At 43.7% G+C, this 23,748-nt stretch overlaps 1 protein-coding gene across 1 annotated transcript in view; it reads left to right on the top strand.

Moving 5' to 3' along the window:
• LOC112845010 (uncharacterized) overlaps positions 1–18,999 on the top strand; it is a 40,367-nt gene extending 21,368 nt beyond the window's left edge. Inside the window, exons 4-7 of the mRNA XM_025904528.1 lie at positions 1,911–2,018; positions 3,086–3,369; positions 18,589–18,660; positions 18,757–18,999. Of these exons, the coding sequence (XP_025760313.1) occupies positions 1,911–2,018; positions 3,086–3,369; positions 18,589–18,660; positions 18,757–18,999 (707 nt within the window). The remainder of the gene's footprint in view (positions 1–1,910; positions 2,019–3,085; positions 3,370–18,588; positions 18,661–18,756) is intronic.
• Positions 19,000–23,748: the final 4,749 nt, after the last annotated feature.

The following is a 23,748-nucleotide window of genomic DNA, read 5'->3' as shown; positions in this document are numbered from 1 at the left end:
AAGCCACCTGATCGACTAAACCTTTAGATGGATGTGTGTGTGTGTGTGTGTGTGTGTGTGTGTGTGTATACGAGAGAGAGAGAGAGATAAAAAAGGAACTTTCTGCATTATTGTGTGTTCAGTAGTTTACACTGTCACAAATGTTGGTGATGTAATTCAAGCTATGCAATGTTACGTATGTTTCCTCAGTGTTGTTCAGCAGTTACCGTCTAAAGAAAAGGGGATGTGTTGATAGGAGTTATTTGGGTTAGTTCAGCTTCACCACTAGGGGGCTGTCTAAACCAAATTGTGATATATACTGTGTCGTAGAAGCAGCTGCAGGTTATGTTTACATGCATGGATGTGAGCCACGTTAAAATAAAGAAGCTTGCTCACTACTTCTGATGTTTTATTAAAACACGACAGCCGTTACGTATTTAGAATACAAAATATGAGTAACTGTATTCCGTTACAGTTACCGTTTAAAAAGGTGGTATTTAGAATACAGTTACTTTGTTGAAATAAATGGAATACACGGCGGTACTTTCCTGTTTCATATTATCGCGGGTCAGGACTGTTTGGGTTTAGTTTGACAGCTACGTTCTGTTGTTCCAGGCGGCAGCGTTACGGTTTTCATGGTTACAGGGTGATGTGCTCTCTCTCTGTGTTTCCTGGGTGAGAGAGCGCCTTGTTGTTGTTGTTGTGCTAAGCTGAATGCTACAGGCATATCTCTAAAGCATGTAGCCTGATGGGCAGTGTAGTCCGTGCTGCAGGGAGAATGGACTGCCATACCCGTTATGTGTCTGTGAGCAGGGAGGGAGAGAAAGGAAAAGTCCGAGCTGTCACGGAGCACAAACGGGAGCTGGAAGCATGTAAATATAATAATAACCACAGCAGCCAAGAAGAGTGCCTGACGAGCCCATTTGTAAGTAAGCTATTAAGACTCAACTGTACACTGTGTTCGTGTTTTCCTCCGAAACAATAAGTTTCGTTGGAGCAGCCTTTCAACGCCTCTCTCTGTCTCCCGCTAGCAAAGTTGACCCAGACAACAAAGTAAAGCTAGTTTTCAGATACGAGCCCGACATGGAACCCACCGTATTAGCCAGAGGTCCCTTTACTACGGTTCGGACCTTCAGTAACAGTAATAAATCACACAGCAATAGTACATTCATGTAGTTGTAAAAATATGATAATATATTAAGTAATCCAAAGTATTCAGAATACGTTACTCTCATTGAGTAACGTAACGGAATACGTTACAGAATACATTTTGGGGCATGTATTCAGTATTCTGTAATCTGTAATGGAATACATTTTAAAAGTAACCTTCCCAACACTGATTGTAAGTAAACGAAATTAAATAAATATGAACAAAATTTCAATTACAGGTTTTTAGTTCTTAGTATATTTGTGTAGATATCAATCTGAATCTTTTCAGTAACTCTCTAGATTTGAAACAAGTGTGTGAAACATTTTTACAAGTGAACATTTCCTACACATTCTCCCATTTTGCAGCATGTTTACCTTCATACACTCAGTCTCTGTTTTGTATGTTAGCACCTGTGTATGCAGGTTCAGAGTTTTTGGAGGCAGGCTGCAGGCTTTCCTCCAAGTCAGACATTAGGAACAGTGCTTGTGTTTTCTTTACTGCTTTTTCCACTGGATGAACAAACATATGTAAATGTTTTTGCTTTTGACTGGTTTGAGTGGACTGAGCCCACTCATGTAGCTGGAGCTCACCTCCTTTATCAGGTTTTATCTTTGGTCACTTTCTGTCTTTGAGTCCTGACTGCTGAGATGATCTTTGTGACCTTTGTCATCACTGAGTTAGTTTCCTGTTCTTTTCTCAGTCTGATGTTGTGCTCACTGCTCTTTCAGTTTGTTTGTGGATTTTAAATAATCGATCCTGTTGACTTCATTCTTTGTTACAGAGCCGTACATGTTCCCAGCTGAGGCCTCGGTCCTCCTGGCCTTCCTGCTTGTTGCACTTGCTGTCATTGTGGGTCTTTCGGTATATGTGAGGAGATTACTCAACAAAGGTATAGTGTGTGTGTGTGTGTGTGTGTGTGTGTGTGTGTGAACTCCTGTCCACACATGCCCATCTGGGAGCTCTCCACTACAGCAGTGTGTCTGCTGGTGCCTGAGCAGCTTCACTGCCACATTTGAGGAGCAGCTTATGGCCATTATCAAAGTAATGTAGAAAGTGAGTTAGAAATAACTTTTTTAAAGACAACAAACAGTGACCAACAGGAGTCACAGAGAAGGAACCACAGGTAGAATAAAATGAGTTAGGGTACACCTGAACAGGTCATCAGTCTATTGGAGGGCTAACACAGAGACAGACGACCACTAACACCTGCAGCCAATTTAAAATTACTAGTTAACCAAACATTTGTGTCTTTGGACTCTGGGAGGAAGCCAGAGTTCCCAGAGAGAGCCCACACAGACCACAGAGTACCACAGAGAAAGGCCACAGCCAGCCAGTGAATTCGTTTCCAGGACCTTGTTACTATGAGGAGATGGTGTTAACCAGCCTACCACGACGCTGTCCCCCAAAATAAAATCAAGAACCAAAACTAAACAAACATTTAACAAAAACTCAACTCTATGATTCAAGGTGAGCACAGGTGGAGGTCATGTGTGGAGGTTGTAAAGGTGATTCCCTCACTACAGTCTGTGGTCGTTTAAATATTTCTATTATATTATTCTGCCCCTCACCAGAAATTGGTTTGTTGTCTCAGGGCAACAACGTGTAATAAGAGTAGAAAAATGTCACAGTTTTCTGTATATACATTTCTGAGAAAACCACGAAATCACTCAAAACATTGATTTTGATTTGAAGAAACATCAAGTTGATTTTCATATCAGAGTTTAATACAACGACTAAATGAATTGTAAATCCACTGCAAAGTGCTTTTCTACTCTACCTGAGCACTCAAAGCACTTTCCACTACACACCTCATTCACCCATTCACAGACACCTTCAGACAAGAACCTATTCTACATCTGAGTGCTTTCTATCTAAGTCAACATGTTTTCACTGCAAATATTTCGCTTTATATTATAAAAACAAATATGCTCATGTTTTCCTTTGTTGTCCCCTCAGCCTCCCAGGTGGAGGTGGAGGAGGGGGTGGAGACAGTCTACCTACTTTGCAAAACCACACAAAACCTACCTGAAGACGCTAAAGTGGAGTGGAAGGACAACTATAGAAGTTCGGACAACTACAGGAAGGTCCATGTGTATGAGAACGGCTCTGACCAGCCTGAAGAACAGCACCAGCGTTACAGAGACCGAACGAAGATGAATGAAGAGCTGCTGAAAACTGGAGACCTCAGTCTGACCCTGAAACACCCCACAGGCTGTGACAACTACACCTACACCTGCACCGTCTACAGCAAGAAGGGAAACATCCTGCTGAAGAGAAAGGTGGAGCTGAAAGTCAGAGGTCAGTGCTGTAGATACAGGTCAGAGGTCATGTAGGAGTTTACTCTCTAAAAGCTTTTAGTTTGAATCTATTTTCAGTTCATTCAAATAAAATAAATTCTTTGATGTTTTGATCTAAAAGCCAAAAATGTCAGGCGGAGCAACTGTGTATTTAAATGAACAGACTAAGAAGACCATTAAAAATGATCCTAACTTCAAAATAAAAGCCTCTGGCATGATTTGAGTTTGGATCAAATCAATAGTTTTGTTAGTTTAGTCCAAATCAATGTAAATGTATAAATATCAATAGTTTTAAAGCTGCTGAGATCATTCAAACACTTTGATCCAGTCATTTGGATGTTGTCACATGTCAGGGTGGAGCAGCCGTAAATATGAGGCTTTTATTGTGAAAATGCTGAGTGTGATGATCCAGAGGAGCCCATGGGGTGTTTGTGGCTGGATGCAAAGGTTTGTAGCTCTCCTTGTAAAGAGAAACAGCTTGAAGCTACAGAGGAGCGTCTGCAGAAGAAGAGAGGGGAAAGAGGAAGAAGCTGAGGCCGCTGGAGAAAAGACAGGAAAAGAAAATCAGCTTTATTTGTTGGAGGCCGTTTGTTCATCACACTGAAATATTCCCACTTTAGAGACATGAAACAAAGTGAAGTGTGGATTGATGTTTGTCTCAATGATTTGGGCCCTGGAATCATTTCTTCATCTCCCACTTTAAGACATATTAATGTCAGCCTCACATGTCCCACAGTGGACAGATTTCTATTTCTAGATGATATTTGGAGGATTTTCGTGTGTTTCTCTGCTGTCACAGCTCTTTGTGATATTTGAGCGCAGCTGTAATGTTTGTGTGGTTAAAGCCACCAGACTCCACTGACAACAACTCTCATTTTAGCCGGAGAACACGGGGCTGCTGTGGGACTTTGTGTTTGCAAAGATTTCTATTGGAGGCATTTTTGCCTTTATTATATAGGTGCAGAGAGTAGACAGGAAAGTGGGGAGAGAGTGAGGGACACACAGGCACCTGTAGTAAGCCCCGCCTTCAGCCCACCTGCTCAGCCAGGTGAGCTATAGCGCTGCTTTAACATGTTAGTGTGATTGAGAGTGAATGAAAGTGAGTGATGGAGGCAGCAGGAAACTAACAGGCTGTTTGTTCTGAGAGGTCACATGACTGTTTTTCTCAGCAGAGTCTGATGGATTTGATGAGACCATGAGAGCGGCTTCAGTTCCTCATCAGAAAGAGTCTGACAGAAGCTCCTCCCTCTATACCCCAGTAGACTTCTATTAGACTGCTCCAGATTCCTGAGAGTTCACACAGAAAACTTTACAAACAGCCAAAGAAAAACTATTGAAAAGGCTTCAAGATGACAAAGAGCTCTTTCACAGCACATATGAGCCATTAAGAAGTGCACATTTGTGTTTTCCATAGTCCATCATCCAATAATATCAAAGGACAAACTGTGAGGTAAAAAGCCTTCAGCTCTTTGTGAATGAAGCAAAAAGACTTTGGTCCTGAGAGATGGTTCAAAACACAATTCAGACCTACCAAAGTATTATTGGTGCCAAACACATGAAGCCTTCAACTTTGTATTTGTCCAGTCAGTGTGGCAATAGAAGTCACTGTGAGGATTTTCAATGTGCTATCAAAGAGCATCCAAACAATCAGGTGAGAATGAAGAGAATTAGTGTGGATGGACAGAAAATCCATATCCAGTGTGATTTAGGAGCCGTTCATATATAATGAGTGAAATGAAAGAAGAGCACAGACAGTAAGAACATGAGTGAGCAGACATTTTGGAGCTGCTGATCCACACAGGGCTGGATGGAAGGAGTGGGAGTCCATGATGGCTCAAAGTCTCTGATCCTAACTGTTCCTGAGCCTCTCCCCCTGCCTCCTCTTTGGATCTTCTCCTCCTCTTCTTCCTTATCTGCCTCCTCCACCACTGCTCTCTCCTCCCTCATCTCCTCCTCAGCTGAACTGAAGTCAGGGCTGTAACATGAGCAAACGTGCAGAAATGACTGAGTCAGCATGTTGTTGAAGTGAGTTGAGTGATTGTGAGCAGATTAGATGTGCGAGCCTCCCCTGTAGAGAAAAGCAAATCTTCTCCAGAGTTTCCCACCTCATGTTTTCCTGTGTCACAGCTGATTGTCAAATCCTGGCTGTCACTAAATGAGTGGTCCAAAGGTGGAAGGAGGAGCACAGTTAGATTGTTCACCTCCTAACCTGTGAAATCAATCAGCTGAATGAAAAACACTGTGATCCTATGAGCTGCTATCAGGGCTGCTCCATTCTCAGGATTCTCATCTGGATGATTGAAGCAGATTATTGATGAAGTCAGCAAACAGCTTTCAAAATGGCTCTTTTTCCAGGGGAACTCCCTGAAATGTAAATCTCATGGAAATGAAGAAGAAGTCCAAAGGCGTGGTTAGGCCCAGACTTGTGGCTGTTTTCAATGTAAAGCCCATGTTGCAGGCAGCTGCTGCTCCTTACTGGCCCACAGTCTCCACTGATGGATGTGTCAGCTCACTTGTACTGTAGCCACGGGGAGAGCGATGGAGAGATGAAGCTGACAACCAGAGGTGTAGTGCTATTTGTTGAAGGAGCCCAGCGCACCGTGTGCCATGTAAGCACAAGTTTCCAGAGATGATTGGACTCTGAAATGATCCATGTTGGACTGAATTTAAGAACAGATCATAAAGTCCTCTGTGTGCCCGTCTGTCTGAGCATCTTCATCAGTGTGCAGCTGATCTACAGCTAATGTGCTGATTGATGAGCAGCCTGTTCATGGTGATGATGAGAAACAGATTTGATTCAAAGCACAAATGAGTGAAAAAGGAGCAGCAGCCATGATAGAGCGAGTCATCTGCTGACAGAAATAGTGGAGTGAAGGATTTGTGCAGCGTTTCTCTGTGAAAACAGCTGATTCAGATCAATGAGAGGAGGATGAAGGAGAAGCAGCATGTTTCTGATAGAAGGATCACTGCTGTGCTACAAACTGCTGGGACTGTGTGTGAATGTGTGTGTGTGACGGCTCAGCTGGAGGCAGGATTGGTCCAGAGGAGAGCTGCTTTATTCCAGACTAACTCTTCTAGAAAGCTGAAATCTGTGTGGAACAGCTGACCTGTACCATGTGGAAAAGAACAGCAACATGATTCAGCGTCAGATCCCGACACATCCACGGATTCATCCCGTTACAGGAACTGTGCCACACGTGGCCTCTGTTTGTTCTGCATGTGATGCTGCAGGGATTTCTTCAAGTCACTATAATATAGTGTCAGATGGACACATGAAGCTAACACGGCACATCTTTGTGAGTCTGCAGCATGTTGACACACATGTCAGTGTTGTACAGATCTGAGAGCAGCACAAACAAACTCCATCAGAGTGATTTGTGCTGTTGCAGAGCTGTGTGACTGCATTTGTCTTCATTATGGACACATTTCTACAAATGGGACTAAACATGTGACCCTCTGCACATCCATGGGATCAGGGTCAACAGTGCACCCATTGGCTGGATGCAGCTTGTATTGTGGCTCCTCCCCCTTGACCTCCATGTTAGCTTCAGGTCAGTTTAGCTGTGTTTCCTCCAAATCCCAGAATTCCTGAGGAGCAGGAATATGTGGGGCTGGGCTCTAAACACTCAGGGTGAGGACTGAGTGAAGAGCTACAGGACAGAGCCAAAGTTTCAGCACTGCGCTCACAGCTTTGAGACGTCCAATCAGCAACTGGTCCTGATAACATCTCCCCTCTCATTCCACATACATGAGGACTGCTAGAAGCAGCTATCAGCCACATCAGGCTCACATCATGCTTGGTATTAAACATGCTGCAGTCTGCAGTAAACTCCCTGCCACAAAGCTTTGAGTGCTCTGAAAGGGAATCTCCTCCAAATCCACCTGTAACAAGGTCACCTGCAGAAATAACTGTGTCCACGGGCAGAGTCACTAACACTCTGCACCACAGCTAAACCTGCTTTGGAGCTAAAAAGCTGCTGTCAGGGTTTCCTGCAGAGGTTCACAGTAAATGTGGAGACTGAAAGCTGTGGACAGTTTCTGTGGCTGGATTATTTCATATGTGTTTGTAGGAGTTTCACTTTCAAAGTTTGGAGTAAAGTGTTGAAATAAATCAGGTCTGTGACGCACACTTTACTGCAGATTGTTCTCAATGGAACACAAAAAGCAATCAAAATGTGATTGATCCTGATGTGGTTGTGATTGTTGCTTCTAGCAGTGTTCATGTATTTGCACAGAGAGGGGGAGATGTTATCAGAGTGTGTAACTGATCAGATCTGATGCTAAATCATGTTCATGTACAGTCAGCTGATCCTCACAGTTCACTTTGTAATCATGCAGCTCTCCTCTGATCAATCCTGAGCTCCACCTGAGTCTCAGTCCTCAGGACCTCACACAGTCCCAGCAGCTTCTATCAGCAGAGTTCTCCCTGATATCACAAACATATTGATCCTCCTTCAGCCTCCTCTCATTGATCTGAGCTGTTTCCACAGAGAAACTCATCAGTGAAACCTGAGCTTACTGTGGATTATTCTGGTTGCTCCATCACTCTCTGCCTCACACTCCCTCATCTGCTGCTTTCCTCTGATTGGCTGCTCTGACAGAGTCATGATTGGCTGCATGTTTGTATATAAAGCAGCACGTTGCTGGTAGATCAGCCATCAGCTCATGTTTGTGACTGCAGCATGGCACCAGTTTGCTCCTCGTGTTTCAGTCCCAGACTGACCTGCAGCTCTTTAGTAAATTCAGACAGCAGCTTTTGAACTGTTAGTAAATCTGACCATGAATCTCATTATGACACCTCTGACCACTCATTCTGTCTTTATTGGCTTTCATACATGAAACACGCTTAAGTCACCATTGAATTTAAACTGGATGAAAGCAGCTGTGAGTCACTGCAGCAGCTCTACACCTGTGCCAACAACCAACCAACACCTGGGTGGAGTCCCAGCTGAAGCTGAGAGATACTCAGAGATCAGAGACAGAAGCAGCTGTATGTAAGCGTTCTACAGGACGGCTCACACAAACCTGATGTTACTGATGTCTCCTAGATAGATCTCATGGACCAAAGGCTCTCTGTGTCATCTTGGCTCCAGCTGAACTCAACTGAGAGTGAATTTGGGCTTTTAGGGAGGGGTGAAAGCAGAGCGCTGTAAAGGAAAGGGCTGTGATTGGTTCATAACACGTCAATGAGAAGAAAGGAAAGCTTCAGAGCAACATGAATGAAACAAAGTGTTTTGATGACGACTGAAAGCCAAAACTGTGACTGAAATCAGAATCCAGTTCATCTCCAGCCCTGTCAGCAGTTCCAGCTGTAGTGCTGTTACAATAATAGTCATCACTTCTAGTTTCACAGCAGGAAACTGGGAACATTCAGCGTCTCAAAGATTGACCTGTTAGCACCTGCAGACATTGTTGAGCTGGGTCTGCTGATCTTGTGGAGGTCTTCATTTCTCCACTATTTGGAGAAGCTTCAGCAGGATCCACAGTCAGAGTCAAAGTGGAGTTCTAGCATGGACGTAACGCTTCAAGAAGCTTCAGACAGACAGTGTTCTCCAAAAGTTCTGCTCTAAAAGGAAACTTTGAGCTGGCTCTGTAATTGTTGTAGTCAGAAGGATGGAGGCTGGATCTTTGATGAGTGCTTGCACACAGGCTGTCTTTAAGTATTCTGGGACACAGCCAGAGGACAGACAAGTGTTCATTATTGGAAGCAGCCGAGGGGCAGGGACATCCCAAACTTCACTCAGGAACTTTGGAGGAATCATATCTACACAGCTTGATGAGCGTTTCAGTTGTGCCACAGTCCTTCAAAGCTCCTCCACAGAGACTGGCAGAAAAGAAGCTCAGATATTGTGGCTGGGGTCGGGGACATCAAGAAAAGAATCAGGAGCTGCTGGTTTGGATTTCCTCTCATTCATTTGATCCTTCAGAAAGTTTAGAAAGTGAAGACGTTCCTCACTCGATGCCGTAATCTGATGAAAACTTGCAGGATGTCAAAGACGCTCCACTGAGCTCCAAAGAGCTCTGGGCTGTGCTTATTAGAATGAATTAAAGGAGAGAAATAGCCGGCCCTCGCCTCGTTCACCTGTTCATTGAAAGCAGTCGTTCATGCTTTCATTTCTTGATGACGGAGCTGAAGATTCACCTTCTTCCGTCTCCTTTCTGCCCTCCGGCATTGTCTTTTCAGACTGTGAATGTCTTTGTGAATCCAGGGCAGCGAGCGAGCACCACGTTTAGTCCTGATCTTAAAAGGTGCAGTTGAATCTAAAGTGGATGTACAAAGGAGGTTCAGATCATTCAGAGTGTTTGTGTGTGTGAGGGAGGAGGAATACCAGTGGTGGTAGGAAACACTGATGAACATGTTTCTCCTGTTTCCTCATGAAAAGAGCGTCAGCGTACTGACACAGCTTCTTTTGCCTGATCACTTGGAAAAATGATCTCAAACAGAATCCATCAATGATCAGATAGAAACACATCAGCTCAAAGCCTGGAGTTCATACTGAAGCCCACAGTTATATGTAGGCCAACAACACGCTGTTTGAAACCAATGAATTTACTGTACTGAGGAACTCTGTGGCAAATGAGTCAGTAAGATCATCAACATGGATCTTAAAATCAGCAGCTCAGATCATGTGATCACACATAAGAACCATGGAGCAGGAAACATCTGAGAGTTCAGCTCCAACTCTGATGGAGTCTTAGGAGGGCGGAGATACCTGCACAGATAGGAGCTGTTTCACACTTTAACAAGCAGCACCTCCAAACTACACCCTTCATCCACCTTAATAGGGGAGCATTTGAAGCGTCCAAAATGTCCCAGAGCGTCGGGCCGGGAAAAGACAGAGCGTACGCCTCCTTTATTGTGAAATTCCTCACCATGGTAACTGAACACATCAGCTGGTCTGCAGCAGGTTATGTTCAGAGTTTGAGCCTCAAATTGGCTCAAAGTGTCCCATTTTCACTGATTGTTTCCCGACGACATGCTTCAAGTGTGATATGGATCCTCTGCTGAAGGAATCTGCTTTCTATCCACAACCTGTTGATCCGTATCTGACTAACAGCAGCGCAGGAAGCCCTGCAGTTATAGAGAAACTGTCTGAGTCGCATTGTTGCTGCAATTTACCTGCAACTGCTGATGAAGAAAAAGTCTCAATGTGTTTGTGTTTGGTCCTAATCTGCTGCCAAGTCTGTTTGACACTGCTGGATTTCCAGCTGATAGATGACAGATTAGAAACTGATCAGTCTATTGATCACACAATATTCCATCAATAGAATTGATTTGACTTTGATTTGTGTAACAAAGTGATTTCCACGTCTCCTTCATGATGTGACAGTGTCAGAGCTGAATGCACTTGTAGAGTATCATGTTTTTATGGCTCACATTTAAAGTGTTCCAGCTCTAATGTACAGCTGTCATATTAGAAATAGAAGCAGCTCTGATTTTAGTGCTCAAATAAATCTATGAAGTGATGAATTCACACATGAACAGTTTTCTGCAGCGTTCCTCTCGGCCTTATTTGCAGCTCCACTCTTGTTTTTGCTCTAATAATTATTTCTCTGCCTGAAGGAGGCGCCACTCCATCGCTTCATTTAGTGCAGAACAAGAGTCACATGATGCTGCTCTGTCAACACCAATCACACTTTGTACAGCTCATGTTGTGTTTGCTGTCCTCTCAGTCTGTCAGGTGGAGGTGGAGGAGGGGGCGGAGTCTGTCCAGCTGCCCTTCAAAACCACACAAAACCTGCCTGAAGATACTAAAGTGGAGTGGAAGGATAATTTTGGAAGATACTACTACGACAACAGGAAGGTCCACGTGTATGAGAACGGCTCTGACCAGCCTGAAGAACAGCACCAGGTTTACAGAGACCGAACGAAGATGAATGAAGACCTGCTGAAAACTGGAGACCTCAGTCTGACCCTGAAATACCCCACAGAGACAGACAGTGGGAGATACAGATGTAGAGTTGACAGAAGAGGGATACTGAGGTCTATTTTCGACTTTGACAAAACAGTGCAGCTCAAAGTTAAAGGTTTGCATTTTTTGTGTTTGACTGTGTGTGTGTGTGTGTGTGTGTGTGTGTAGGGGTGTGTGTGTGTGTGTGTGTAATTTACATGTTGTCTTTGTGTGGGCCAAAAATTGGAAGTTTTCTTCATGTGTGTGTGTCTCTCTGACTGTCTTGTGTCTCCTCTGCAGGGAGAGTTCAGGTCCAGGATCAAACAGGGGACATCAGGAACAGAAGCAGCTCCATTGATCCGACTCCTCTGATGGCTGATCAATCAGTTTGATCTGTGTGTTCTTTGATTATTGATCAGTGATGTCAGAGTGGAGTCAGTGTGATGTTGTTGTTGTGTGTTTGAGACTTTTAGTGTCCATGAAGGTCTCTGCTGCCGTAGATCCTCTGAACTGTGACAGAGGTCTCACTCTGGAGGAAACTCTCAGCACTTTCCAGCAGCTCCTCCATCATGGAGGACGTTCCCTCACTGTAACAGGTGGAGGAGAGAGGAGAGGAAGCACAGGTGGATCCTCTGAGGAAGAGGAGCCTTCCTACAAACCACATGACCAGAGGACAAGCGTGTGTAGAAACACATTAAAGTCAGCCTGTAAACACGTTTGTGTAAATTCTAGTCGTGTTTTTCTGTTACATTCAAATGGTAAATGGCCTGTATTTATATAGCGCTTTACTAGTCCCTAAGGACCCCAAAGCGCTTTACATATCCAGTCATTCACCCATTCACACACTGGTGATGGCAAGCTACGTTGTAGCCACAGCCACCCTGGGACGCACTGACAGAGGCGAGGCAGCCGGACACTGACGCCACCGGGCCCTCTGACCACCACCAGTAGGCAACGGGTCAAGTGTCTTGCCCAAGGACACAACGACCGAGACTGTCCGAGCCGGGGCTCGAACCGGCAACCTTCCGATTACAAGGCGAACTCCCAACTCTTGAGCCACGATTGCAGAGAAAGCAGACTCACATGTGAGAAAGAAAACTGAAGCTGAACAAATGCTGAAGCTGTCTGCATGAAATAAAGGAGTTAAAGTACTTTAAGTGCCAAAGCTTGGGTTCCTCTCCTACAGCAGCTTTTCTTTTCTTTCTTTTCTCTCCCTGTGAAATACAGCAGCTGGACCTTTAGCTGCAACTCACTGTGAGACAAACTGCACACAAACAGTTTGTGTGTTTGCTGATGTTTGTTGGGCTGATAGAAACGCTGCATTTGAAATGAGCTGACACTTCAAAAACGTTCCTCCCTTTATGCTCGCTCCTCTTCAGCAGGGCTAGCTAGATGCTAAAGTAGCGCTAACACAACTTACAGACACCTGCAGTCGTTCAGGTGTTGTCCCAAAAACATATCAAATAAAAACATGGCCCACTTTAAGCCCTGACTGTGACTCACAGTTTGACTCTTTGGTCTCTTTTTATGTGATTAATAAATGAACAGGATTTCCTTTCATGTGTTTCTGTTTAGGCTCAAATCACTTTGATGTTTGAAGGCTCGCACTGATGAAATAATAACTCCCCTCAAATGTGTTAAACCTAAAGTAACCAGCCTGTTTGAACATGTAAGGAGTAGAAAGTACAGATACCTGTAAACTCTACTTAAGTACAGTAACAGAGTATTTGTACTTTGTTACTTCCACCTCTGGCCCTACCGTTTTATCCCATATGACTAAAGCCAGGTAGGGGCTGGCTGGATTCAGCAGAGCAAACATCTAATGTAGTCGTGGGCTCACAAGTTTCTCTCTGAATGCTGTCATGTTGTAGTTGCCATGGTTACACAAGGTTTGGCCCTGACCAAAGCGCTCGGCACAGACATGGTAGAGAAGGCCGTCACTAAATGATGGAGGCGGGGAAGCGAGACTCAGAGGGGGTCAGGTATCCTGGTGTTACTGAGGAGAACTCTGCTCTCTCTTTCTAGTCCCTGTTATTTACTCACACTGTCCCATTTAAAGCAGCTGAATCCTCTGTGATGCTGTTCACACAAATATGGTTGGATCACGCTGAGACTGAAGGAACTCTGACTGTCAGCTCACTCTTGAACACACTGAGTTTCTGGGAGTCTGGCAGATATAAGACCCTCTTCAGGAACTCACTCAAAGAAGAAAAAGTGTGGATTTTTTCATTTGATTGTCATTTTTCACTGGACGTGGGTAAAACTCCTGGATATCAAAGACATTCTGAGGATCACTGAAGTTAAACGGCTGTTGCTGAAAGTTTAAAGAGAATTGTAAAATGATAAGATAATGATTGACTAATAAGATTATCTGACAGGTCCTTAAAGTGGCCCCTTGGTGGAGCTCAGCAGGACGACAGGTGGCTGTGAGCTCATTTTAAAATAATCATAGAATAAACAGAAACATTAGCAGATGACGTTTGAAGGCTTTACATGTGTTGGATATGAATGTTTGGAGCCCAGATCATCATTTGTCTTGTTTCAGTGGGAATGTTTTTCTCCATGTTGGCCTGAGGGTGGTGCTGTTTAGCCTGTACTGAGTATTTGTCACTATGCTGAGTTGTGGGTGGAGTCAGTGATTGGCTGAAGGTGCCTTCTTTAAAGCGGGAACACTGGCTCAGCTTTCCTACCTCCTTACTCCCAGCTGGACCACGCTGCATCAACAAGTGATTGTCTGTGTGTGGAAGAGTGATGCCATTGTACACACTGTAAATATCTTCTTCTTCTTCAGCTGTGTGGGTGGAGAAGCTTTTCTGTTAGGGAGACGGTGTCCTTCTCACCTTCAGACATGAGATTAGAAAGAGAGGGAGAGAGAGTTCAGATTACAGTGCAGATATGAATGAATGAATCCGTGCTCGTCCTCACGGCTCCTGCATGCTTTTAAAAAAGTGTGTGTTCAGCTCTGATCTCCAATCTGTTCTTTTCTCTCTTTGTTTCTTTCCTGGCTTCATGATCATCATCACACCGTCTGAGGCTCCTAAATATCCATGTTTGCTTGTTTCACTTTCACAGATGAACTCTGGGAGTCAAAGATGTTTCAGCTCCAAACTCACTGAGAGCTCCTCGTGCCCACCACGTGACCAAAAACATCTTTGTGCTCACGTGCTGCACGTGTCTGAGACACTTTAGTTTGAAGGAGACAAACTGCAGACGCAGCATTTCCTGTTCCTGAGTGGAAACCTGAGCATTTGAAATGAGCTCCACAGGGGAAGCTGTAGGTGACAGAGATACTCACAGACTCACTGACGTTACAGTCTGTTAGCATCACGCAGTATCACAGACACACGGCAAGATTTAGTGCAAGTGCTGAGAGACACACAGCAGACATATTGACTGGAAACATATCAGACTGAAATAAAGCAGAAGCACATGTTAGCACATGCTAATATGATGTGGATGTGTTTAGTGTGGGAGCAGGACTCACCTGAGACACACCTGTGTGGATGATGCTGCTTCCTGCTCTGCTCTTTCTGCTGATTCAGCTTCTTCATCACGTCTGAGGCTCTGTCACAGTTTGTTTGTTAACATCATCATGGACACAACACAAGCACATTTATTTGACATTTTCTATGATTGTGATTGATGTGGATGTAGAACATGTCACTATTTCATTGTTTAATAAAGTAAATGTTCCATTAGAAACAAAGACAGTAGAATTATAAACAGAGTTTGAAACATGAGACATTTGATGGAAGTTTGACCTTATTTGACCTTGAAAAAGAGCTCCGAGCTCCAAAATGGCTCTAAAGAGCATTATTATCACTTTGACCTTCAGATCCATCTGTTGACCTTGAAAGTGAGGTCAGAGGTCAGATGTGAGCTGATATTTGAAATCTTCATGTGCTCCTTTCTACATGTTGATGATCCACAGCACACTTGTTCCAATCCTAGTTTCTAAGTTTGAGGCTTTTTCTCAGTTTCCATCAATAAATCATGAAGTCGACCTTGAAGACTTGGGTGGATGTGAGCCAGATTTGAATAGATTGTTAACATGAGCCCGCTCTACACCCCTACAAAGTTTGATCAGAGTTCATTCACAACTATTCGAGCTGTCGTGTTCACACACAGAACGACACGCACACACACGCTACCAAAGACATAACCTCTGTTTTCAAGGTGAGCTAAAGCTACAGGTGTCACATCAAACACTCACAGGGAAAACACCAATCACAGCACGCACACATATACTGAACATTACAGAGAGAATTATTAGAGATCAGCTTTTATAAGATTTATTCTTCCTCAAAGTTCCAACAGAGCCAAACAACCCAGAGGGAAATGTCCGGGTCCTCCCAACAGCCAGTGAGCTTCTGTAGAGAGGACACGTGAATAAAGCCGCAGTGATCCACTCCAAAAACACACAAACAGCTCTTTGCTGCCTTTGACTCCTTATTTGATGCAACAGCTGATGCTGTCAAATAAAAACAAACTTCATGTTGACAATCAAACTGATCTTTATTGTCTTTCTTGTGTTAAAATCTCCCAATTCTTTCAATCTTTGGGCTGAAGGAAGGACAATACTCGGTGTATAAATGCTCAATCAACAATTCTTTATTTCCATACAATTCAACACTTATGAGCACTTATGGCCGCATCACCAGAACATGGCCGCATCATAAACCAAAACCTACGGAACGCGTTACTGGCGCTCAACCGCACCGTAAGCCAGCATCTGCTTTACCTTAATTTTATACTAATTTTATGGCCGCATCAATCGGAGCACAACCGCACCATAAACCAACTTCAAACCTCTATTCAATGTACTGAACTTATGGCTGCATCTCCGGAAGAGTTTCTATATTTTATTGCCACAGAAGCCAGTCTTAAACAAAGTTAAATGTGGAAGGTAAAGTGGGCTGCAACTAGACTCAACGTAGTATGTTATTAGTTTCTTGTTTAGAGGCAGTTCCTATGACACACTGGAATTCAGCCTCAACTTATGTTGTTAGTATCTCGCGCCAAAAACCAGACACCGACAATTTAATGTGAAAATACGTGTAACTCAGCGAACAGATTAATTTGGAAAGCCCAATATGCACATTTGGTATTTATAATACAACAGGCTGTGCTTACCTTTCTGTTTTAGGCCGGCCCTCTGTTCGCCTCGCCCCACGATCTCACCACAGGCCAAATCTGTACCTCCTCAGCACACCAAAGATCCGGGTCACGGCACCAAGTTGTTAAAATCTCCCAATTCTTTCAATCTTTGGGCTGAAGGAAGGACAATACTCGGTGTATAAATACTCAATCAACAATTCTTTATTTCCATACAATTCAACACTTATGAGCACAAAACCATCATGATGGGGAGAGATGCATGTAGAGGGTCACAGCAAGTCTCAAAATGGTGACGGGTTATTCAGCTTCTTATAGCCTCTAGTAGCCCCCACCTAGTCGTAAAAGCCTAAACATTCACATTCTTTCTCTCTTACGGCGCCTAAGTTATGACCTCGGCTCCTTGTCTTTACACTCTCAGCAAAGGTGGGGGCATGGAATGTGGTCTGTTTCTTCCATTATCAGCACAAGGTCCTCTACACAGAACATTCTCTTCATGATTCAGCAGTATGAAATGCCAAGAAACAGTGTTACACATTCAACAGTGTCGAATAATACAGGTCAATCTAAAAGATCTAATGATTTTCACACTCTTTTAAGTCAGAAGTATAATGCAAACTAAAACTACATACTGATCACACACTCTATATTAAGGGGTATAATATGATCTACAGCAGTATCATAATTCAACTACTTTGATTACAGATATAAGGTAACATATGATAGCATAATAATCTCACACTTGCAGAAAGCTTTCATTATTTCATGGGCAGCTGAAAGAAGTAAGAAGTGCAGAATATGACAGGAAATAAGTGGAAGAACAAAATCTTCATTTCCTCCAAGTCTTCTGGGCCTGGATGTGATGGAAACACTCACTGAGTCCACTGCTGTGCTCATTACTGAAGCTCATAATGCAGCAGGTAGTATTGCACATTTCCAGGACTGAAACATGTTTGAAACCTTGGAGGATTTCCTGCGTTCTTCTCCAGGTCATTGAAGCAAACTGCTGGGCCTGAGCGGGCAGTTTCCCATCGAGTGTCCAAAAACTCTTTAACATGGTGGAGATTTCATAGCCACGCTGTAACCACGCTGTAAGAACATGAGGATGATCCCACCGTCACCGTTCTCATAGGGGGGTCGTCTGATTGGTGGAGTTTCTCTCTGTTATTGTCGAGTCTTTACTTTACAGTAGAAACTCCTGGAGGTGACTGTTGTTGTCATTTGCTGCTGTAGAAATAAAACTGAAGGAATTTTGCAGGTAGAAGATATTTGATTTACAGCTTCTCACACACGAGACCAGGCCTGCAGCTATCCATTATTTTAGTGTGTAAACAGACTCCGCCTCTCTGTGTAAACAGACTCCGCCTCCACGTTAAACTGTGACAGCATCATCACTGCTGCTGTTATCAGTGTTTGTGTTTAACACTGGAGGCTGTGTGGGCTTAATGTGCTCAGACTTTTATTCACACGCTGCTCATAAACACGTTTCTATTGGAGGTCTGTGAAACATGGAAGCAAAGAATTTTATAATCGAATTATTGGAATTACTCGATGAATCGTTGCAGCTCTACACGAGACACTTTCTTTAAAAATCATCAGACTGCTTTCATACATGTTAACGCTTAAATACAGAAAACTTCAGCCTGATATTCCCGACGTATGAAACTATGTTCAAATCCAGATGAACTTTTTTACAAAGAGCCTGTTTCTGTTAATATTATATCAAATAGTGAATATCCCTGTTTTTTGCTTTTTCACAACAAAGAGGCTTTCATGAGATTTGGGTTTTCCTGACTGCTCATCCAACCAGCTTTACCAGTTTACCTCTCACACATGTGTGTTTGTAACCAGTGTTTGTAAAAGCAGACTGCTTGGCTAAGAGCTTCATTTTAAACACATGACAATGAGACTAAAAACACCTGAATTCACAGATTAACAGTTGTGGCCCAACACTTTTGTCCATATAGTTTATATCCCTGTTTTTCCTTTGTTCACTGTCAAAGCTGATGTTCCCACTTCCTTGTGATCCTCCCTCATGTGCTCCTGGTTTCTCTCTTGTATTCTGTGGACTTCTGTATACAAACCAACACAAGATGAGTTTATAATGTTGACCTTAATCTAACCTTTAGGTCCAGTCCCTGTTCTGTCATTACAGGATGCTCTGACCAGTCATGGATCAGCAGATTCAATGTGTTCAAAGACTTTTGCTCAGACTCCACAGAAGCAGGTTTGTGGAGGATTCATGAGGAGACTCTGGAACAATGATGGCTTGTAGATGTTTTGCTGCTGTGGCTCAGGGACTTGGGAAGTTCTCACTCTCCAGCTTCATCTGACCAGGACTCCATTTCCCAGCTCAGCACACTTTCCAGTTCAGTGGAGCCCAGTGGATGGTGCTGCCTCTGCTGCCCTCAACCTCCAGCTCAGCCCCCCTCTGCTGGTCCCTTATACCGCAGTGTTGATGGAGTACTGCTCTGCTCCCACTGACCTCCTCCTGGGCCTCCAAAGGGTCTCCACCTGCACTGCTGGCTGTGCTACACCTCTGGAGAGGCCTCACCTCCACTGCTGAGACCAAACTGAACTTTCTAAAAATGTGTTTAATTACAGTTAATTCATGATTAAATAAAGACGAGCAGTTACAGGATGCTCAGAGCATCCCCAGTGTTTCCTACCTCGCTGCACATCTTTGTGTCTCCTTTGTTTCCATCAACACAGACATTAACCCACAAAGTCTGACACTGTAGCTTCATGACCAGCAGGAAGACGATGACCATGCTGTGTTGTCTGTTTGTTGTACTGGAGGTTAGAGATGCAGAAGATAAAGAAGGTGGTGAGTGTGTCCATGGATGATACAGTGGTGTCAAATAAATAAATGACGATTTCATTGATTAACAGAGAAAAGTCATCCAAGCCTGGTGCTGTGTAAAAAAGTAATCGCCCATCTTGTTAAATCATAAATTAACTGATTAACACATTCTTTAGAAAGCTGAGTTCACTTTCACTAAACACATCCCTGATTACTGACAGACCTGCTGAATCAAGAAATCACTTCAATAGAAGCTGACTGACAAACTGAAACAGGTAACACGTCTCAAAAAGCAACACATCATGCTGTCAAGGTCTAGCTGGCAGACCGTGGGGGGTGTAGGGAAGGAGGACCCAGGCGCGGTGCTCTGTGTGCGAACAGTGCGTTTATTTACAGTGTATGGTGCAAAACAACAATAAATCCCCGTGTTTTCCCCAGACTCCCGTGTCGTGTCCTCCTTGTGCTCTCTGCTCCGTGTCTGCACTCCCGGTGCTCGCTGCCCTTCGGGTCTCCCATGCTCCTCCCGCGGGAAACAATAGCGGCAGCTGTCAGGACACTTAACAATAGCAGGCATGCACTAAACAGCTAAACCTAAACTGGGTGACTAACGTGGAGTCTCACGCAATGATCCCGCATCGGTGGGAGCTCCAAGACTCTCCTAAGTAGCTCCCCCGACGAGCCCTGATCAGCAGCAGGTGTGTGGCTTCGGGTGTGGCCAGTCCGCCAACAGGGCCACACCCACCAGGCCTAAAGGCGCCCGCAAATCGGTGTTCGCAGAAACACCGGCATCCGTACACACACACACACACACACACACACACACACACACACACACAGTAGTGGCAGCAACACCAAAAATACATATACAATACATATAATATAACATAAGTCCATAGCTGCTCAGAGATCCTGGGTCGCTCAGACCCAGGACCCTGACACATGCTACTGTCACAGTCCTGTGTCTGTGGCCCAGTCTGTGTAATTCTGGTTTAACTTATATTCTTTGATTCTTTGACGACTCATCAGGAGGTCACAAAAAAAACAGAACAACATTAAAGAAAAAAAGAAAAGAACAAAAAGGCTCGTCTCACATTTGCCAAAAACATCTTGACTGACGAGACAAAAGCTGAACTTTGTGGACGGGGCGTGTCCCATTACATCTGGTGTAAAAGTTACAGCATTTCAGAAAAGGAACATCAGACCAGCAGTAAAACTTGGTGGTGGTAGAGTGATGGTCTGGGGCTGTTTTGGTGCCTCAGGACCTAAAAGACTTGCTGTGGTAAACAGAACCATGAATTCTGCCGTCTACCAAAACATCCTGAAGGAGAACGTCCAGCCATCAGTTCATGACATCAAGCTGAAGACCACTTGGGTTCTGCAGCAGGACAATGATCCAAACACAGCAGCAAGTCCACCTCTGAATGGCTCAACCCTTTAAGACCTACCACAGAACCAAGTCCACCAGAGCTTATCTGTATATATATACATGCTGTAGTGACATTTTTGGGAGCATTTCAAGTTGTTGTACATCAATACAACCGTTATATCCAAAATGTTAATAATATATATGCATGAAGTCCATAGTAACTACATAAATTGCATCTTTGTCTAACATTTAAATTTGTTTGATCTGAAACATTGAAATGTGGCAAACATACATAAAATAGGAAATCAGAAAGGGATCAAACATTTTCACACCAGTGTTTGCAGAGTTTAGTTTGTGTGAGACCTTTATGGCAGAATCAGAGCAGGATGACTTTGTTTCATACCTAAGAATGGAGCTCAGAGTCCTCTCACTGTCCTCAGATTCATGCTTCAGCAGACTGCAGCTCATTCTGAGCTCTGCACATAAAATTATTAAATAAAACTGAACACAACAGCAGCTCACTCCGGTTTGGCTCCCAGGAAGAAACTCTAAACAAATTTGAAGGATGTTTTATTTCTGACTTTCTCTCGAGTCCAAACTCAGAGATCCTCCACTCACAAACTTTGGAACAGCCAACCACAAAGTAATTCACACCGGAGTATTTAAAGTTAATAAATACTGTAAGATTACAACAGAGTAGCTCTACGGGACATTTATCTATGGCCTCACCTACTGAGTATCCATCTGATAACAAACAGGGTGTTGTGCTCAGAATCCTGTTCTAATCTAATCTACTTTGTGTGTGTGTGTGTAAATCATTGAGCTGAAGGATAGCTGAATCTATACTTTGGTATAACTGAGGCACAAATTCAGTCCAGTATGTTATAGTTCTCACAGTATAATAATAATAATGTGTGTATGTGTAAGTCCCCTTAGGGAAACTACTCCTCTGCATTTAACCCATTCACCCAGTGAAGCAGTGGGCAGCCACCAATGCAGCGCCCGGGGAGCAGTGTGTAGGGACGGTACCTTGCTCAGGGGTACCTCAGGGTAGCTGTTCAGTGGAGTCGAACCCCCGACCTTCCGATCATGGGGCAACCACTCTACCTACTGAGCTATCCCTGCCCCTTTGACCTATGTAATGCTTCATAGGTCAAAGGTCAAATTGGGTTTACAGTGTACACGATGGGCTCCTGGGAGGAGCTCACAGCAGAGCTTTGAGATGCGGTCAGAGTGACTCAGATAAACGTAGTAACCAGAAACCTGCAGAGCTTCTGTAGCTGAAGCTGCCAGCAGGAAGGTCACGAATGCTTGGACCCCGACAGCCCAGAGCTTCTCCACTTTCTCCAAGCTGTCTTTTAATAAACTATTTTCTGCACTTTGAAGCTGCATCTCCAGCATTTTCGTGCATGTGTTGAACCAACCTGACTACATTATTAAGAGTTTTGTGAGTTTAGCTCAGAGATCGTAAACTCTGTGGAGGCTCTTAGAGACAGTTTTTAATGGCACTAACATTTGTTTCTACTTAATAATAAGAACAGTCTGACTCGTTCTCCGTACAGATGCACTAACCTGTAGTTACAGAGCAGATGCACAGTTTCTTCATCAGCCTTTTTATTATGTTTTATGGCCATGACCACGTTTGAATCTAGAGTCACAATATTATCCATTCACTTCTGCATTAAAACATTAAAAACACACGTCGATTTCTAAACCGCGCCCCTGTGTCTGTGGTTGTTTGGTCTCAGGGCCGTGCAGAGATGTTTCAAGGAGCAGCTGTTCAAAGTTAAAAATGGGCACATAGAACCAGGCTGAATAACAACAACTCACATTCATCAAGAATCTAATATGGAATCACATCACACTATATCACTGTCATCAGGTGGGGACAATGCAAAGCAAACGTAGCCTATGTTTTACCTGATGGGTACAATGTTGCTGTTGAGGAGTTGCTGCTGCTCCTGCTGCTGATAGTGCAGGAGGGCAGGGCTGTGTTGATCTGAGACTGTAGACATTAACAAGTCCACAAGAGAGATGGCAGCTGATTAAACAAGTGTTATGAGATAATAATAAAATGCAAAGATTGGTGACAGATTGGTGTCTGTTCCCCAAAAGCTCCGCATTTGGGTCCCCTCATTCTACTATCTGTGACATCAACATGCCAGTGGAAGAGCCAGTAGACGATCTGCACCACCTGCTGAGCCACAGGTGGAGTCCTCATGTATAAACTGAACCTTTGTCTAAACTTTGTTCCACAGACACACAAACAGCACTGTTGGAAATGTGCAGCACAGAATGTGGGTCCCCACTATGTGGTATATTTGTGTGTATTGAGCCATCAGCTCTGACACAGACAGTATAAACAGCACATATAAAGTCCACAGTGTGGACACCAAGCAGGGAGTGAACAGGCTCAGGCAGCAGCAGTGCTGATATATGCCTGGCCTCCATTCTTCTCATTAAAGCTGCCCGAGCCTCCAAACAACAACAACATTCACACATGTGACCCTCACAAATATCACTGACAACCAAAAGTCCCATTTTTATATTGCTGTCAGCATTATTCCATCATGAAGCAACAATAGAAACACATCTTCATTTCATCTCTGTTGGAGCTTTTTGTTCAGTGAAAGGACAAAAAGCTGTCAGTAAATCAGATTTACTCTGCTGCACTGAAACACTGTGGACACAGTCTGGAGACACGCAGACTTAAAACTGTATTTGCATGACTTGAAAAGAAACCACATCATAAATGTGATCATGTGGGACTTTAGAAACAGAGGATCGCTGTGATCAGAGAACCCGGCCACGTTAATAACCTGTATTGATCTTTTTGTAGTGTTAAAGTCCCCACAGCTCCACACAGTCACACATGTGAGGAAGTAGAAGTGAGCAGTAAATGATCTGCAGACCTTATAGTTTAATACATCCTGTTTTATACTCACTCAATAACCACTTTAACGTTTCCATGGTAACCTGTGATTAATCACAGCAGCTGAAATAAATAAACTCTTTCAGTTTGAATGTTTCAAATTTTTCCTTCAGTTTCTTTTTGATGTATAAAAATCATAAATGTGGTTTTCTTCATATTAAGGGACAGTTTATTAACATCAGACACATTTTAAGGACTTCCAGCTTCCTTCAAC

This window comes from Oreochromis niloticus, unplaced genomic scaffold (assembly GCF_001858045.2).
Source record: "Oreochromis niloticus isolate F11D_XX unplaced genomic scaffold, O_niloticus_UMD_NMBU tig00002388_pilon, whole genome shotgun sequence".
Classification (NCBI taxonomy): Eukaryota; Metazoa; Chordata; class Actinopteri; order Cichliformes; family Cichlidae; genus Oreochromis; species Oreochromis niloticus.
The sequence above is the reverse complement of the archived record's forward strand: the minus strand, read 5'-3'. Positions and strand labels throughout refer to the sequence as shown.